Genomic DNA, 17,939 nt, shown 5'->3' on the forward strand with positions numbered 1-17,939 from the left:
TGCTACGGTGAGCGCTGTGAATTGTGCAAGACTGTTGAATCACAGATCTGTACTTCTGAAACAAATAACGCAACCTATTTTAAGAAAAAAGAAAAAGAAGAAGATAGCAGGCGAGGAAGAATGAAGGGGAGTAAGTCAGAGGGGGAGACGAACCAGGAGAGATGATGGACTCTGAAAAACAAACTCAGGGTTCTAGAGGGGAGGAGGGTAGGGGGATGGGTTAACCTGGTGATGGGTATTAAAGAGGGCACATTCTGCATGGAGCACTGGGTGTTATGAACAAACAATGAATCATGGAACACTACACCAAAACAAATGATGTAATATATGGTGATTAACATAACAATAAAAAATTAAAAAAAAAACTACCAACAAATTATAGAACTAAGAGGGAAGTCTAGCAAGGTTAACAGACATAAGATCAACAGTAAGAGATGGATGGCATTTCTATCCGACTAGCAACGATCAGAAAATAGGCTCTAAAATAAAATATTTCATAGCCACGGGATCAGCAACCACAAAAAAAGCTGGACAATACCGATGTTGATAAAGATGTGGAGCACCAAACACTCTTTGCCTTTTGCAGGTGACAGTATACACATGTCCAACCATTGTGGGAGACAGCTGTGCATCCCCTCAGGGGAAGCTGAGCATGTGCTTCAGCTAGCAGTTCCTTTCTTTTTTTTTTTTTTTAAGATTTTACTTATTTATTTGAGAGAGAGAGAGAAAGCAAGAGCAGGGGGAGGGGCAAAGGGAGAAGCAGGCTCCCCGCTGAGCAGAGAGCCCAATGCGGGACTCGATCCCAGGACCCTGGGATCATGACCTGAGCCAAAAGCAGACGTTTCACTGACTGAGCCACCCAGGTGCCCCTAGCAGTTTCTCTTTTAAGTATACACTCTCAAGTGGTGTTACCCAAATGTTTTCTCATTATCACCAACCTAAGGAGCCATTTTTTCCTAATCACCACCCCCCCTACCCCGCAACTAAATACTAAGGAATAAGGCTTTGTGGGGTAGGGTTTAGGTTTGGAGAGACACAGACCATTGTATTATCCATGATTCTTTTGCTCCCCAAAAAAGAAGGTTTGATTGTTGGGGGCAATGCCCCCCCACTGAGAATGTATGCTTTGGGTGAGTGGTTCTCCAACTTCAGTCCTTGGGAGTCACCTGGAGGGCTTGTTAAGACAGATCGTGGGGGCCCAGTCCACCGCCAGGGTTTCTGATGCAGCAGGTCTTGGATGGAGCCTGAGAACTCCTGTAGCCCATAATACATGAGCAGCACAAACTGCCTGCTGAGCACTCCTTCTATTACATGTCGACCACTGTGCAGCAGTGAAGGGCTGCCTGGTGGTGGTGACTGCAAGTATTCCAGGCCGGACTGAGACTTTATAAACAGGATTCTTCCATGGATTATTATGGGCTGTCTATCCAGCCCAGAGTCCTTTACAATTGCCCCACCACAGCTAAGAACGAAGGTCAGGTGGCCATATCTGGACCATGAAAGCCAGCGCCCCCATCCACAGTCAAGCTAAAGGTAGACCCATGATGCACAAGAAAACCAATCCACAGGCCAGCTGGACCAATCTGATTCTTTCGAGAGACTTTTTTTTTTTTAAAGATTTTATTTATTTATTTGAGAGAGAGAATGAGATAGAGAGAGAGAGCATGAGAGGGGGGAGGGTCCGAGGGAGAAGCAGACTCACCGCTGAGCAGGGAGCCCGATGCAGGACTCGATCCCAGGACTCCAGGATGATGACCTGAGCCGAAGGCAGTCGCTTAACCGACTGAGCCACCCAGGCGCCCTCTTTCGAGAGGCTTTAAATGAAGTGAAACAAGGACCACAATAGATCTTGGCCCTTTAAAGCAGGTACAGGGAGAGGCCAGGTGGGCATCGTGGCAAACTAAAGTCAAGGTTATGAGGAAGCAGGAGATATAAGTGGGTAAGTTAGCAGGTGTGCAAGGCTAAGAATGTAGCAGCTGCTGGTGCACATCCCAGCAGAAGAAGCCAGGCTGCGTCCCGTGCATTTCCCCCTGCACCCTCCAATACCCCGTCTTCAAGGGGGCCTCCATTCCTCACCAACAGCAACCCCTTTCTCACTGGGCAGCAGAGTTGGTACCTGATCCAACACCACACTCCCCACTCACGCCACTTTGTTACTTTTGTTTCTGCTGAAGTCCAGAAGATGGCCTGAGGGGGGCCTGCCTGATGAGACAACCCAGCAGGAGGTACCTGTGGCACTGGACATCTGGGGAAGGGGAGAGCAGAAGACCCCCCCCCACTGTGATGAGCAGGGCAGCTGAGGTCACTTTGAAACATCACTGCCATCTTGAAGGTCACATGCTTGTCTGGATTGCAAATCACCTAATTTAATACTTTTAAGTGCCACTCCTGTTTTTATGATTTGCATTAGTGTTGGAGCTTTCAGACATCTGAAATATAAAGCTGTTCTTTTTAGATTTTTATACAAAAGCAAAACACTTCTTAGCTCTGCCTCAAATTGGCCAACTCGCCACTTACCAGTCCAGTATTTTCTTCCCTTGAAAGCTAACAGTCTTGTGGACTAGTGGTTTGAGAACAAAAGTTAAAGTAAAACCTCATTAGTTTTGATTACCTAGGGAGAATTTCAACATAAAATAGTTAAATGGCTGAAGTGTCAATATTTCATAAGAAAGACAATTACTGAACAGTCAAATGAAGGGAGAAATTCAAACCAGCCTATTAAGAAAATATTCCCAAAGAGAGGTCTACCTGAAAAGATCTCATTCAGCCTATACAAAGGCACCCACTTGTTTCAAATTGAATGTGCTCCTCAGCAATAAAGAGGCACAAACTACTGATCTACACATTGACTTGGATGAATAAAGGCATTACGCTGAGTGAAAAGAGTCAGTCTCTTGGGGCGCCTGAGTGGCTCAGTTGTTGGAGCGGCCGGGTCTTGATTTCAGCTCAGGTCATGATCTTGGAGTCCTGGGATCAAGCCCCAGGTCAGGCTCCGCACTCACCTTGGAGTCTGCTTGAGATTCTTTCCCTGTTCCTCTCCTATTCCCCTCTGCTCGTGCTATCTCTATCTAAAATAAATAAAATCATAAAAAAAAAGAAGAAAAGGGTCAGTCTCAAAGGGTTACAAACTATATGATTCCATTACATAACACTCTAGAAAAGACAAAACAATAGTGATGGAGAACAAATCAATGGCTGCCAGGGTTTTCAGGTGGCAACTGGAAGGTACAGAATGACTAGAGATAACATGAAGGAGGTTTTGGGGATGGTGGGTTTTACTCTGTATTTTAATTATGGTTGTAGTTATATGAATCTATACATAGGTCAAAATTCACAGAACTGTAAAGCAAAAAAAAAAAAGGTCAATTTTACTGTCTAATAAATTTTTAAAATACTTAAAAGTATGTGCCAAGAAAGCACTTAGAAACAATGTATACTCTTAAATAGGTGGCCCCTGGCCCCTGTGATCCAATTTATGCAGTGAATCTGCACATTTTCTTTTCCTCTCAGAATGAAATTATACACTGCAGCCCAGCTTAAGCTAAATTAACAGATATTCTGAATCAAAAGGATCTAATCTCATGAAGAAAAATTGTAATGCTGCAAAGTTGAGAAGCATGCCCTGTGCTATGCCCATATCCTCAGCATCAACACAAAAACACTGCATAATGACCTGACAAGCACAGAGGACAGAGCTGAGACTGAAGAAACATTAACGGTTCTGAACTTTTGAACTACAAACTCCTCCTATTGTAGTCCATTAAACTACACGTATTCACTGTGATTTTTCGTAGATCATGTGTGCAAATAATAAGACATAATAAAATATATCTATTCACTAAATCGTTTTGTTTAACATACTTATATACTGCTATATCAACCATTTCTTTTTTTTTTTTTTTAGATTTTATTTATTTATATGACACAGAGAGAGAGAGGGCACAAGCAGGGGGAGCAGCAGAGGGAGAGGGAGAAACAAGCCCCCCACTGAGCAGGGAGTCCCACACAGGACTCAACCCCAGTATCCCAGGATCATGACCCGAGCTGAAGGCAGACACCTAATGACTGAGCCACCCAGGCACCCTGCTACATTAACCATTTCTTAATTCATCAAGATATATCCCTCTCTCTGATTATAGAAAAAGATGAGAAGGAAAGGAATAAAATTCTATGATCCATACCTGAACAGGATCCCCATCAGATAATGGTGGTGGAAGGAAATGGTTGTGCGAATCCCACATATAATAACTACTTAAGAAATAAATGTAAGAAATCATTTAAGGACACCACTAGGTAGACAAAAATTTAATTTCAGGAAATTGCAACTGGAAAGAGCACCTAGGTGGTTCAGTTGGTTAAACGTCCAGCTCTTGATCTCAGCCCAGGTGTTGATCTCATGGTCGTGAGTTGAAGCCTGGTGGTGGGCTCCACACTGGGCATGGAGCCTACTTAAAAAAAGAAAAGAAAACAAAACTGCAACTGGACTAGGTAAATCCTATGAGTTTGCAGTTTACTGGCCATGGGGTATAACTCAACCCGCAAAGCTACAGAAACCACTGGTGGGAAAAGCTGAAACATTACCAGTTAAAGATGTCAGAGATCAGATTTAGGATTAGGAAAGCAGCTGGAAAGTTAAAGCAGCATGAGAATCACAGAATGAACCAAACTCAAATTGAGAGCAACTGCCCAAATCCCTAGCTTACAGCTAGCCTACACATGAGTGAAGGAGCCCCCATGGAACCCAACAAGAAATACACCAAAGACCAGAGAGATAGTTTGAAAAATGGCACCACACAGGATCAGATCTGAGAGTTTGATGCTTTTCTCAAATACAGACATTCCTCAACTGAGACAGCTCAGGTGGCAGAGAGCTGAAGCCAAATGGGCTTGAACAGTGAAAGTACAGAACCCCAAACCAGCAGGAGCCAAAAACAAACAAAACAAAACACAAAACCACAAAAAAAAAAAAAAAAAGGTAAGCCAAATCCATATTCAAATCTTTGGCCACCAAATCTGCAGTCACGGGGAAGACCTCTACAGGGCCAGGCTAAAGAAACAGCCGTGGGAAATTACACAGACAGATGTCAGCAGCAATAGATCACAAAGGCGACAAAGTCTACCATTTCAAGGTAGGCGGGTTGAAGAGCTACTAGATCAAAAATCTAAAAATCCTCAGAAAACACACACCAAAAAATTAGAGTTGTTACACTATATCTGCAACATCTAATTTTCAACCAAAAATTATTCAACATGAAAAAAAAACAGGGAAGTGTGACCCATACTCAAGGGAAAAAAAAACAAAAAGGTAGTCAATATAACTAATTTTAAATAGACCCAGATGTTGAACTTTGCAAAGGCCTCAAAATGGCTTTACAAATATATTCAAAGTATTGAAATAAAATAATTCAAAAAGTTAAAGGGAAATACATGGAAAATCTCAACAGAAAAATAGCAACTACAAAAAATAATATAAATTCTAGACCTTAAAAGTATAATAACTAAATTTTCAATGGGCTCAACAACAGATTGGAGATGGCAAATGAACTTGAATATGTGCCAGTAGAAATTATCCAACAAAGAAAAATGTTTGAAGAAAAATGAATAAAACCTCTGAGACAAAACTTAAGACATTATGAAGCACCCCAGCACACACACAACTGGAAGCCCAGGAAAAGAACAATGAAAGCAGAATTTTTAAAAAAAAAACTGAAGAAATAATGACCCAAAACTTCCAAAATATGGTAGAAAACATAAAGATTCAAGAAGCTCACTGAACCTCAAGAAAGATAAACAAAAATAAAGTCATTCCTAGACGCACACTACAGTCAAACTATAAAAAAGCTAAAGTTAAAGGGAAAACTTTGAAAGCAATCAGAGAAACCTACATGTTATGTATGAGGGAATAATAATAAATAACTGGCTGACTTTTCACCAGAAACTATGAAAGCCAGAAGACTGGAAAAACATATTCAAAGCACTGGAGTTGGGGGGGGGGGAGAGGATTATCAGTAATAATTCTATATCCAGCTAAACTATCCTTCAAATATGACTGCAAAATAAAATAAATTTTCAGTAAACAAAAACTGAGATATTTTTTGCCAGCAGAACCACACTACAGCAAATTCTAAAGGAAGTAATTTGACCTAAAGGAAAAATGACACTGAATGGCAAGTGGGACCTATATTAAAATTTTTTTAAAAGATAAGTATGTGAGAAAGATTTTAACTATATTTATTTATTTTAAAAGATATGACTACTAAATTAAAAATTATAAATCCATAATGATAGGTTTATAACATAAACAGATCTAATATATAACAATAGCACTATGTAAATAAGAGGTAAACAAAAATACACTGTTGCAAGATTTCTATATTTCATCTGAAGTAATTCAATATTAACTGTAAGTAAATTGGGAAAAGTTTAAGATGCATATGTGATCCCTGGAGCAAAAACTAAAAATTTAAAAATGCAAAAATGTACAACTAGAAAACCAACAGAGAAATTAAAATGAAATACTAAAAAATATCTGATTAAAATAAAAGAAGACATAAAGGAGGGACAGAGGAACAAAAAATACAGAAGACACAAAACAAACTGCAAAAGGGAAGACCTCAGTATATATCAATAATTAAATGTAAGTGAACTAACACTCCATTCAAAAGACAGACTTTTTTTTTTTTTTTTTAAAGACAGACATTTTGGGCGCCTGGGTGGCTCAGTTGGTTAAGTGACTGCCTTTGGCTCAGGTCATAATCCTGGAGTCCCTGGATCGAGTCCCGCATCGGGCTCCCTGCTCAGCAGGGAGTCTGCTTCTCCCTCTGACCCTCCCCCCTCTCATGTGCTCTCTCTCTCTCATTCTCTCTGTCTCAAATAAATAAATAAAATCTTTAAAAATAAAATAAAATAAAATAAAAAAATAAAGACAGACATTTTTAAGACTAGGTTTAAAATCCAAGACCCAGGGATGTCTGTGTGGCTCAGGAGGTTAAGTGTCTGCCTTCATCTCAGGTCCCAGGTCCCAGGTTCCTGGGATTGAGTCCTGCATTGGGCTCCTTGCTCAGCAGGGAGCCCGCTTCTCCCACTGCCGGCCACTCCCCCTGCTTGTGTGAGCATGCACACGCTCTCTCTCTGACAAATAAATAAAATCTAAAAGTAAATAAATATATAAATAAATAAAATCCAAGACCCAGTTGTATTCTGTCAACAAAATATATGCTTCAGATAATAAAGACATAAATAGACTAATAGTAAAAAGATACAAAGAATGTATTCCATGCAAACAATAAGCATAAGAAAGATGATGGGTCTATATATTAATATCAGACAAAACAGACTTCATAACAAGAAATATTACTGAAGACAACTGGGGACTTCATTATGATAAAATGGTCAATATATCAGGTAGGTATAAAATCATAAATATAGATGTGACTGATAACAAAGCTTCAAAACACATAAAGTAAAAACTAACACAACTAAAATGAGAGATGAATCCACAATCATAGACTTTAACAAACTCTCAGAAATTGATAGAACTAGACAAAAATACCAGTAAGAATGTAGAAAATCTAAATGACATTATTAATTACCTTATCCCAACTGATATTTCCAGAACACTAAACCCAATACCTGCAGAATATACATATTTCTTCAAGTCCACAGGGAATGTCTACCAATACAGACCATATAATGGGCCATTAAATGATTCTCAATAGTTTCTAAAATCTTAAAATGTAATAGACTACATTCTCTTACTGCAACAGAATTAAGTTAAAAATCAAAAATAAATAAGTAAAACATCTGAAATATCTGGAAATTTAAAACTTAAAGAACTCATAAAAATCACAAAGTAAATTAGGAAATATTTTGAACTGAATAATGAAAATTGGTAAACTGATAAAAAATAGATTTCATCAAAATTTCAAATGTCTGCTCTCTGAAAAATACTGTTGTGCCAAAATGAAAATGTTTTCCAAATACATATCTGATAAAGAACTACCATCTATAACATACAAAGAAACTGCATTAAGCAAACAACCCAATAAAATATGGGCTAAAATATGTAACAGACACTTAAAGAAGATATGTGACCATCAACAAAGCATATGAAAACATAATCAATATTGCTCACGATTAGGGAAATGCAAATTAAAATCAAAATTAAATACTACTTCCCACCTTGTAGAATAGGTAAAATTAAAAAGACTCACAATATCAAGTATTGGCAAGGAACTCTCACACATTGCTGGTGGCAACATGTATGTAATTATTCTAATGGAAATATTTTTATTCTGTCTCTCCAAAAATAAGCTAATCCAGCAAAAGGCAGTAAAAAAAAAAAAAGTCTGAATTGAAAAGGTATACCTGAAGCATATATTTTCTTTATTTAATTTTATACTCGGTTGTACTTCTTAAATGAAATAAATTGAGTAACTAAAAGTCAATTGCCACTTAAAAAAATCAGTTCATGGATGAAACGATGTGACCCAGTAAGCAGCTTCAGAGAACTTTCCACCAAATTTGTGGAATTCATCGAAAATGAAGAAGAGGCAGAAATCCAAGCACCTCGTCTGGTCTGCCTCAGCTCGACATCTTAAGGTCCTCCTTCCACTCTGAGTTCTGGGTCAGCCTCGGGAAGAACGACGCAGATAGAACCACCTCTCTACTTGAGTGTCTGGACTGACCTTGACAAACAGTTAACTACCAGAGTTACTTGCGTGGGAAACTGGTCATCTCACACTGAGAGGGAGAAAAGGGAGAAAAGTGGATTTGCTCCATCCTGGACCAGTGGAACAAACACACAGTGTGACAAAGCTCAACACCACAATCAGCCTTCTGATCCCCCTGAGAAAAACACGTAACCCAGGGGAACAGCATGTCCGTGGTGGTTCACCGGGAAACTTTCTTCTTCCTCAAATTTAGGACTTAATAAGAACTGAAGGACAGGTCTGGGACTGCTTGGAGTAGAGATGTTGACAGCCTTTAAAAAATTCAAGAAAGTATTAAAGAAAACAACTTTAAAGAAAGAGACATAATCCCTGAGGCAAAATGGTCCTAATATCACACTCACTTCTCGTCACAGCCCCTAAAAATAAGCCCCAGTATTTTACTCCGACCTTGTTATCATGGCCGACCTCCCTCTCCTCTGAGGTAATGTCTATAAATCTGGGCATCCAGTGTGCTTTTGTGCCACATGTCAGCTATTAGCAATGGTATTTTTCCTGACAGCTAATTGGTAACATTAAAGAAAAGAAATGGAGAGCATCGTGCTTTGCAGAGTCATTTTACACCATTAGCAGCAATAAGCATTTTATGAGGGACATGGCACTGCCTGGGAATCAAAAGGACATGCTTTTCACCCTATTTGCCAGTAAAATGAGCAATGAGAAAATGAAATCCATACCTTGGGTTTACTTGGGTTTATTTACAGGACAGCTGAATTCGTGACACTTCTGTGCCAGAAGATTCTCTCCAAGGAACACTTGTGCTGAGGGAGTCCTCGGAAGCAGGCAGACATCTAGGGAGCCTCCCCACCCCATCCCCTCGCCCCGACCCGGGGCAGCCTGTCCCTTACCTTTCCTTTTGGTTGTGTAAAATCCAACAGCTGATCCCTCCCGCCACAGAATCTTTGCTTGCTCCTTCACAGAGTGAGGTAAAAAAAACATGTCACCGTCTTCCAAATTTCTCTCCAATCTTCCAAAAATAACGACGTTTAGAATGAAAAGCACAATCCTTTCCCCAAATGACCGAACCTTTGAAGGGAAAAAAAAAAAAAAGAAAAAGAAAGAACACGCAAATGAGAGAGGACAATCACATCCGATAAATTTTGCTCTTGGAATTAACCCACACATCGGGGCCAGGTGTGTGCGCCACCATCACACGATTCCTTTCATGCTCAAGAGCCAAAATGTGAACCATAGTTTCTCACCGGGGTTTTCACAACCCTGACCTTTCACACCCATCGGTCTCCAGGAGTGAGGGGCAGTGCCAGAGGGGTCTCCCAGGTTCCCTCCCGGGCCACCTATATGGAATGTAAGTAGAGAACAATCCACTGTAGGTCAACAAAACAGTAAGTTACCTGCGGGGGGGGGGGGCATGCAAGCCATTTCAGCAGATCCCCTGGATGTGTCTAGAAATAAATCCAATCTGCCATTTTTAATAACAGTCCCAGAATTCTGGCCCTCAGAAGAATGGTTAAGAATTGGGGGCATCAAAAAAAGAATTGGGGGGATCAATGGCTACATCAGAAGCAGATGATTTTCAATGGTTCGTGATGTGGTGGATTTGGAGCACACACTACAGTCCCAATCCCAGAGAATTACCAGGAGTCAAGGGCCATCTTGTTCTAAGGCTATAAAATGAAACCACTTCTTGCCTCCCACAATGTCATGACAGGTGAGGAAACTATGTGGTCAGGGTCAGGCCCACACAGAGCTTTAGCATTAACAAGTCAAAATGACTTCATGGTCCCGCCTGTTAAAATTTTCTGCATTTGTATAGCCCACAGGTGGCAAATATGTGGCATAAACGGAGACCTCCAGCTCCGGCACCCACGGCAGACATAACTAATCAATCCTACTCTCTGTGGCTGAGCCTGGACATGGTCACAGAGTCCTTCTAAATGCATTCCTCCAGACAACCACAAGCCAGCACTAAATGTGATTCTTCAGATGAACCTAGCCAACTATTGATCAAGTGACAGTATTGTTTTATTAAATTTTAACTCTGACAAGATTTCTATGTGACAGCCTGCTTGTGTGGGCATTTGTCACCCGTCCTATGCATCACCACGAGATCATCAATGCCATTAAATGGGCTGTGACTTCCACCCACAAGCTAGCATTTGAGTCTCTTACCCGCTGGGGAGGTCCTGATTTATAAGTAAGGAAATTGAAACTCAAGGAGGGTAAGTGATTACATTTATTGATTTCCCTGCCTTATTCCAAAGAGGACTTATGACAGCTGGATGAGGGCTCTGTCAGAGGTAGGCAGGCTCAAAACAACAGGCTAGGGCTTCTGAGTCCCAGGCTGGTGCACCTGCGACAGCCCAGCCCGTGGTTGCCTTCTGCATCTTCAGCCATTACAACCAAGGCTTTGGAAAAGGGAAGTTTAATATAAATATCTACACTTAGTTTTATATTGAATACTTAATCCTTAAAGTTTTATCATCATCATCATCATCATTTGTGACTGTGGCTTCTTAGCCTGGATTTGCTGAAAGATCTTTAGCAATGCCAACTCTCTGAGCCTCAGTTTCTTCCACTAATCAGGGGAGAAGTTTGCCTGAGTCGTCCTTAAAACACTTGTTTTTGGGGAAGGATGGGTAAAAAAAAAAAAACACTTGTTTTCAAATGCTCTAATAAAAAATAAGGCAGCTTGCTGCCCTCTTGCAAATGGCACAAAGTGTTTGGTGCCAATAAATTTATTAATTGGTCCAGAATGTAACAGTTCACCTTCATCTGGAGCCAAATCTTAAATGAGGAAACGCCTTGTGAAAACCACACCACCTCAGCTCTGAGAAGCCACCCCAATTTTGTATTTCAGACAGTAGTAGCCAAATCCAGTTCAGCTGTGAAGAATCACTAGCTGGTCACAAAACCTGAGTGGGGTGATGTGGGAGGTTATATTTTTCAACTTATAAAACCAAAAAGTTCAGAGGAAAGCCAGAAGAGAAAAGCAGATTGCATCTGGCAGAAAGGAAATATCCAATCAAAAACTGGCAGGAGAAAAAGGAGAAAAGAAAATGCACTTAATTTATCCAATTTCATTACGGGGGGGGGAGGGTCGGGGCAGGGAGAAATGTGTGATTCTGACTTAGAAACGTTTCTGGAAACACAAAACCAAGATCCAGTTCTAATCCCTCAATTAGGACCACTAATTATGTTAACAGAAAGAACATTGAGGCTTTTTTTTTTTTTTTGCTAATTTATGAAGAATAGCTGGCTAAGAAACAAAATGTAATTAAAAGAAAAAAAAAGCCAAGACCCCATATTCTACAGATGGAGAGGGAAACTATCTCCCTAGATGGGGCAGATCGATCTTTACAACACGGTTCATTAAGTGCAAGTAGCATCCAAGTTTCTTTCTGTCCATAACATAGGCCACATTTTCAGAAAATCTTGGGTTTCCCTCATCTAAACACGGAGGAATTGACACACAGAAGAAGTGACCACTCTTGTTCTGGGGGAAAAAAAAATTTATTTAAAGAGCAAGTCAGACTCCTCCTGGCATTCAGAACCCCCAACCACTAACCTCTGGCCCACCTGTGGGAAGGGACCAGAACAGCAAGACGAATGAGTACGCCAGGCCATCCCACTGGGTACCCCACACTGATTGGCTGAATCTCAAGCCACTGTTAAATTTGCTGGGGGTGGGAGGAGGGGACACTTTTAAAAAACAGTATCTACTGCGTCAATTAAAACCAGACCTGAGGGCGCCTGGGTGGCTCAGTCGTTAAGCATCTGCCTTCGGCTCAGGTCATGATCCCAGGGTCCTGAGATTGAGCCCCGCATCAGGCTCCCTGCTCAGCGGGGAGCCTGCTTCTCCCTCTCCCACTCCCCCTGCTTGTGTTCCTTCTCTCGCTATGTCTCTCTCTGTCAAATAAATAAATAAAATCTTTAAAAAAAAAAAAACAGACCTGAAAATATCCTGCTGTTTGCAACAATATGGATGTAACTAGAGGGCATTATACTAAGTGAAATAAGTCAGGCAAAGACAAATACTGCATGATCTCACGTGCATGTGAAATCTTACAAAACCCAACTCATCGGAACAGAGAATAGAATGGTGATTACCAGAGGTTGGGGGTGGGAGAAGAGAGATGTCGGTCAAAAGGTACAAACTTCCAATTATAAGATGAATAAGTTCTGGGAATCTAATATACAGCAGGGTAATTATAGCTAATAATACTGTATTATATTAAAGTCGCTAAGAGAGTAGATCTTAAATGTTCTCATCACAAAAAAAATGGTAATTATGTAATATGATGCAGGTGTTAGCCAACACCATGGTGGCCATCATTTTGCAATATTAAGTATTTCAGATCAACATCTTCTATGCCTCAAATTTACACAATGTTTATGTCAGATATATCTCAATAAAGCTGGGGAGGGGAAACAGGCATGAAAAAGACAACCCACAGATGGGGAAACAATATTTGCAAATCAAATATTGCAATATATGCAATAAGAACTTGCATCCAGAATCTATGGAAAATGTTTACAACTCATCAGTGAGACGTCAAATAACCCAATTAAAAAGTGGGCCAAGGATTTTAATAGATATTTTCCCAAAGGGGATATACAAATGGCCAATAAGTACACGAAAAAATGTTTAACCCCCCTAGCCATCAGAGAAAAGCAGCTCAAGACCACAATAAGATACCACTTCCCACCCAGTAGGACGGAGAGCATTAAAAAAACAGACAATAACAAGTGTCAGGGAAGACATGGAGAGATGGAAGCCATCAGATGTTACCAGTGGGACTGTTAAACGGTACACCTGCTGTGGAAAATAGTTCGGTGGTTCCTCAACAAGTTATATAGAGAATTACCATATGACAAGCAATTCCGCTCCTGGGTATATACCCAAGAGAACTGAAAACATATAAGCTCACAAAAACTTATGCACAAATGTTCATAGTGGCATCGTTCCTAATGGCCAAAAGGTGGAAACAACTCATGTGTCCATCTACAGATACATGGATAAACATACATGCTGTAGCCATGCAGTGGGATATGATCCAGCCATAAAAAGGAAGGAGGCTCTAACACATACTACAATGTGGATGAACCTTGAAGACATTATGCTCAGTGAGAGAAGCCGGACACAAAAGGCTACATATTATACAATTCTAGGGATGCAAAATGTCCAGGATAGACAAATCCATAGAGACAAAAAGTAGATTCCTCGCCAGGGGCTGCGGAAAGAGGGAAATGAGGGGTGACCGCTGATGGGTAAGGGGTTTCTTTTTGGGGTGATGAAAACATTATAGAATTCAATAGTGGTGACTGATGCACAACTCTGCAAATACTGAAAATCACTGAACTGTACACTTTGAAAGGATGAAATTTATGGTATGTGAATTATATCTCAATGAAGTTGTTGTTTAAAGGGAAAAAAACTGAATTTGTTTTTGTTTTTGTTTTTTTAAATTGTTCAAGAGAAGGAAAAAACCCAGATTATCAATTCGTTCTCTAAACCAAACCCAAAAGAATACTGATACTTCATTCAGTATTTGTAGGTCCCAATGAGGGAGATCAAGTGGAATTCCAAACAACTGTGGACAGATCCACCATTTCAAGACTACCAAGAAGCACCTATGGAATTAAGATAAATATGCCAATCAAATGAAAATGGACAGACGTGAGGCAAATAGTCTAAATTCTTCACTAGTTACTACCTTTCTCGTCAGCTGGTGACCCAGCCAAACTGCACTTGAGCAGACACCACAGGGACTCTGAGGAGCTGCTGTGGCACCTGCCCTCACCCCTGCCATCCTAGGTTTTGGCTTTACAGTGGCTCCATAAAGCCACAGCCCATTAAAGACCTCCAGGGCTGACATCAACGAGACTGGAGTTTGTCTCCAGTTCAATCACTCTCTAGCTGTGTGGCTCAGCCTCAATTTCTTCATCTGCAAAACAAATACTTTGAGGATTCTAAAATTAGATAATCCCTATAAAGAGTCTGAGGACATAGGCGAGCACCTAACACAATGTCCGACTCAGAGTAAGTACCAAAAAACATTACTTGGACGCAATAGGCAAAATTTTCCTACACACTAGAGAGACGATGGGGATTTAAGTTTTAAAACGAAAACATGAGAGGCCACTCAGGAAGGTTAAGAGAGATCTGCCAATAGCCTGATGTCTGTTGCATAGAGCCTTTTATTACTATTTTCCTTACTGGCAGGGCATTCTAGATTTAATCTCATCCCCCAGAAAGATGTTGCAAGCCCTAACGCCCAGTACTTGGGAATGTGACTTATTTAGAAATAGAGTCTCTACAGATGATCAAGTGAAGATGAGGTTATTAGGGTGGGCCCTAATCCAAGATGATTGGTGTCCATATAGAAAGGGGGGATCTGAACACAGAGAGAGACCCTCACTGAGGGAAGATGATGTGAAGACATGGGGAGAAGGCCATCTCCAGGCCAAGGAACGCCTGAGGCCCCCAGCAGCTAGGACAGACACCTGAAACAGATTCTCCCTCATGGCCCTCAGAAGGAACCCTGGTTTCAGGCTTATAGTCTCAGGGCCTATGAGACAACACATTTCTGCTGTTTCAGCGCCGCCCCCCACCCCCACCCCGTCGGTGAAACTTTGTTTCAGCAGCCTTAGAAGATTAATCCACCAAGGCAGACTGCTTTCAATTATTAACATGATAATAAGCACAGTGACTTTAAAACCTGTTTTGCACTATTTCAGTCTACACCACCTCACCTTCATCAGACCTTCTCTGGCAGGATCAGAGGTTCGTAGGACGTCTTCAGTGGGCCACCAGGACTCCTTTATGTAAACAGCCACCACTAAAGAGAAAGCCAAGAGAAAATGATGATATGCGCACAGCCAGCCAGCCACTAGAGGGGCGGTTTCACCAGCCTGCAGCTACTGTCAAGGTGCACGGATAAGTATGTGTGGGTAAAGCAGGTGATGTTTCTAGAGATAAGTTCTCCAAGAGCACTGACCAGGACAGAGTGACCACTCTCACCTGAAGGTCTTCACAGAGGTCTTCGCAGATGGCCCATTCCCTCCTCCAAAACAGTAGGTTACGTGTCCCGATGTTATTGGGCAAAAAGCGCTACACACCAAATTCGATGGAAAAGAATTACATCTTTTTGTTCCAAAGTCCAGTTATGTGCCACAACTCAGAACTCCCCACGGAGTCAAATCCAACATTATTGAAAGCCATCGAGCACAGAATCTTTCTCTTTTTTTAAGATTTTATTTATTTATTTGAGAGAGAGAGAGACCATGAGCAGGCACAGGGACAGAGGGAGAGAGAGAGGCAGACTCCCCGCTGTGCAGGGAGCCTGACGTGGGGCTCGATCCCAGGACACTGAGATCATAAGATGAGCTGAAGGCAGATGCTTAACCAACGGAGCCACCCAGGCGCCCCTCGAGCACAGAATCTTCTTATCGCCCTCAGCACTGGGCCTGGTACTGGCTTCTTTTCCATGATTTTTTTTTCCCTTCCCACAGTGATACTGCCACCTGCGTTTTTCTGAGGAGGACACCGACACTCTGAGAGGTAAAGTAGCCTGAAGGCAGCCGGCGAGGGGGGACTGAGGTGGGTCCACCCCTGAGCCATGGACTCCAAGTGTGGTGCTCTCTCGCAGAGGCCAGAGCTGAGTCAGCTGTTTGGAAGTGGGGTGAATCATGCAAGGATGGCGGGAGTGCCTTTGAATAAGGATGCTCTGGGGCTGGACCTGCAGGAGAAGGAAGAGAGACATCTCTCCCCCCCCTACTCCTGCCCCAGCCCAATCTAGACAGTCCCTGAGGCCTGTGGATTCTGCCCATTCCATGTTGGGCAAGGGTCCTACTATTGTAGGGGTGACGTTGGAACAACCTCAACCTCACTAAGCCCCAGGCTCCTCATCAGAGTTGCCCAAACTGATCACCCAAGGTGGCTGACAAGTTCCAGTGAGGACTGGGTGTCAAACACCCACCACAGGGGCGGAGCAAGATGGCGGAGGAGTAGGAGACCTAGATTTCGTCTGGTCTCAGGAATTCAGCTGAATAGGGATCAAACCATTCTGAACACCTACGAACTCAACAGGAGATCGAACAGGAGAGTAGCAACAACTCTCTGAACAGAAAAGCGACCACTTACTGGAAGGTAGGGCGTGCGGAGAAGTGAATTCGAGGCGATATTCGGGAGGATAGACGGCGGGGGAGGGGCCTCCGCCGGCCGCTTCTGGCAAGTGCTAGAGCCGCGGAGCACAAAATCAGACCTTTTAGAAGTTGGCTCGGCGGAGGGACGTCGCTGCAGTGGCTAAGCGGGAGATGGAATCCTCCCGGGACAGTGTGGTCTCAGGACCCTTGGGGTCACGGAGAGACCGGGGGTGCCTGAGTGCGGCAGAGCTCCCAGGTATCGGAGCGGGGAAGCCGGCTGCAGAGACGGAGCAGAGTCGCGGGCTCTCAGCTTGGGGTTGCCATAAACTGTGATCTGCGGCCCAGTCGGGGCACGGCTCCCCCAGCAGGGACCCAACAAGCAGCAGATCCGGGGAGACTCCCCTTCCTTCCCGGGGAGGAGCGGTGCGGGAACGCACTGCAGGGATCTGCTGGGTTTGGAGACTCCGTGCGGGGTCGGGTGCCAGAGATAGCAACGCTCGATCACAGGCCGGGAGAGCACGGAGTGCGGCCGGAGACCGGGGACACGGGAGTGACTGCTTTTCTCTGGGGACACACTGAGGAGCGGGGCCCCGAGTTCTCAGCTCCTCTGGGTGGAGATTGGGAGGCCACCATTTCTGCCCTGGTCCTCCAAGGCTGTACGGAGAGCTTGCAGGGAACAAAAGCTCCTGAGAACAAACCCGAGCAGCTTGCTTAGCCCGGACCGACAAGGGCGGGGCAATTCCGCCTCCGGCAAAGACATTTGGAAACCACAGCAACAGGCCCCTCCCCCAGAAGATCAGCACAAACAGCCAGCAAGCCAAGACCAAGTTGATCGATCAAGGAGAATGGGAGAACTCCAGCGCTAGGGGAATACTGCACATAGATTCATGGCTTTTTTTTTTTTTTTTTAACATGATCTATTATTTCATCAAAGTTAATTTTTGTTGACTGTTTTTTTTATTTTACTTTTTCCCTTTTTCAACCAACATCTTATCAATCCCTTTTAAAAAAAAAAAAAAACATTTTTTATTTTTCATTTTTAGAGTCATATTTAATCCCTTCATAGTAGTTACCCTTATTTTTGGCATATATATATAAGTTGTT

The 17,939-nt window shown here is 42.4% G+C and overlaps 1 protein-coding gene and 1 long non-coding RNA gene across 6 annotated transcripts in view; both read right to left on the reverse strand.

Moving 5' to 3' along the window:
* FAM169B (Protein) overlaps positions 1 to 17,939 on the reverse strand; it is an 89,180-nt gene that overhangs the window by 23,814 nt on the left and 47,427 nt on the right. For all 5 annotated transcript variants that reach the window (XM_025893272.2, XM_025893274.2, XM_073882479.1 and 2 more), the window contains 2 exons: positions 15,444 to 15,529; positions 9,578 to 9,755 (listed from right to left, as the gene is read on the reverse strand). In XM_025893272.2, the coding sequence (XP_025749057.2) occupies positions 9,578 to 9,755; positions 15,444 to 15,529 (264 nt within the window). The remainder of the gene's footprint in view (positions 1 to 9,577; positions 9,756 to 15,443; positions 15,530 to 17,939) is intronic.
* LOC141370833 (uncharacterized) lies at positions 1,624 to 4,899 on the reverse strand. Its single transcript, XR_012375259.1, has 2 exons — positions 4,182 to 4,899; positions 1,624 to 3,068 (listed from the first exon to the last, which is right to left on the reverse strand). It is a non-coding gene; the product is annotated as an uncharacterized lncRNA (long non-coding RNA).

This window comes from Callorhinus ursinus, unplaced genomic scaffold, assembly GCF_003265705.2.
Source record: "Callorhinus ursinus isolate GAN/ISIS: 27379988/994484 unplaced genomic scaffold, GSC_fseal_2.0 scaffold47, whole genome shotgun sequence".
In the NCBI taxonomy this organism is placed as follows: Eukaryota; Metazoa; Chordata; class Mammalia; order Carnivora; family Otariidae; genus Callorhinus; species Callorhinus ursinus.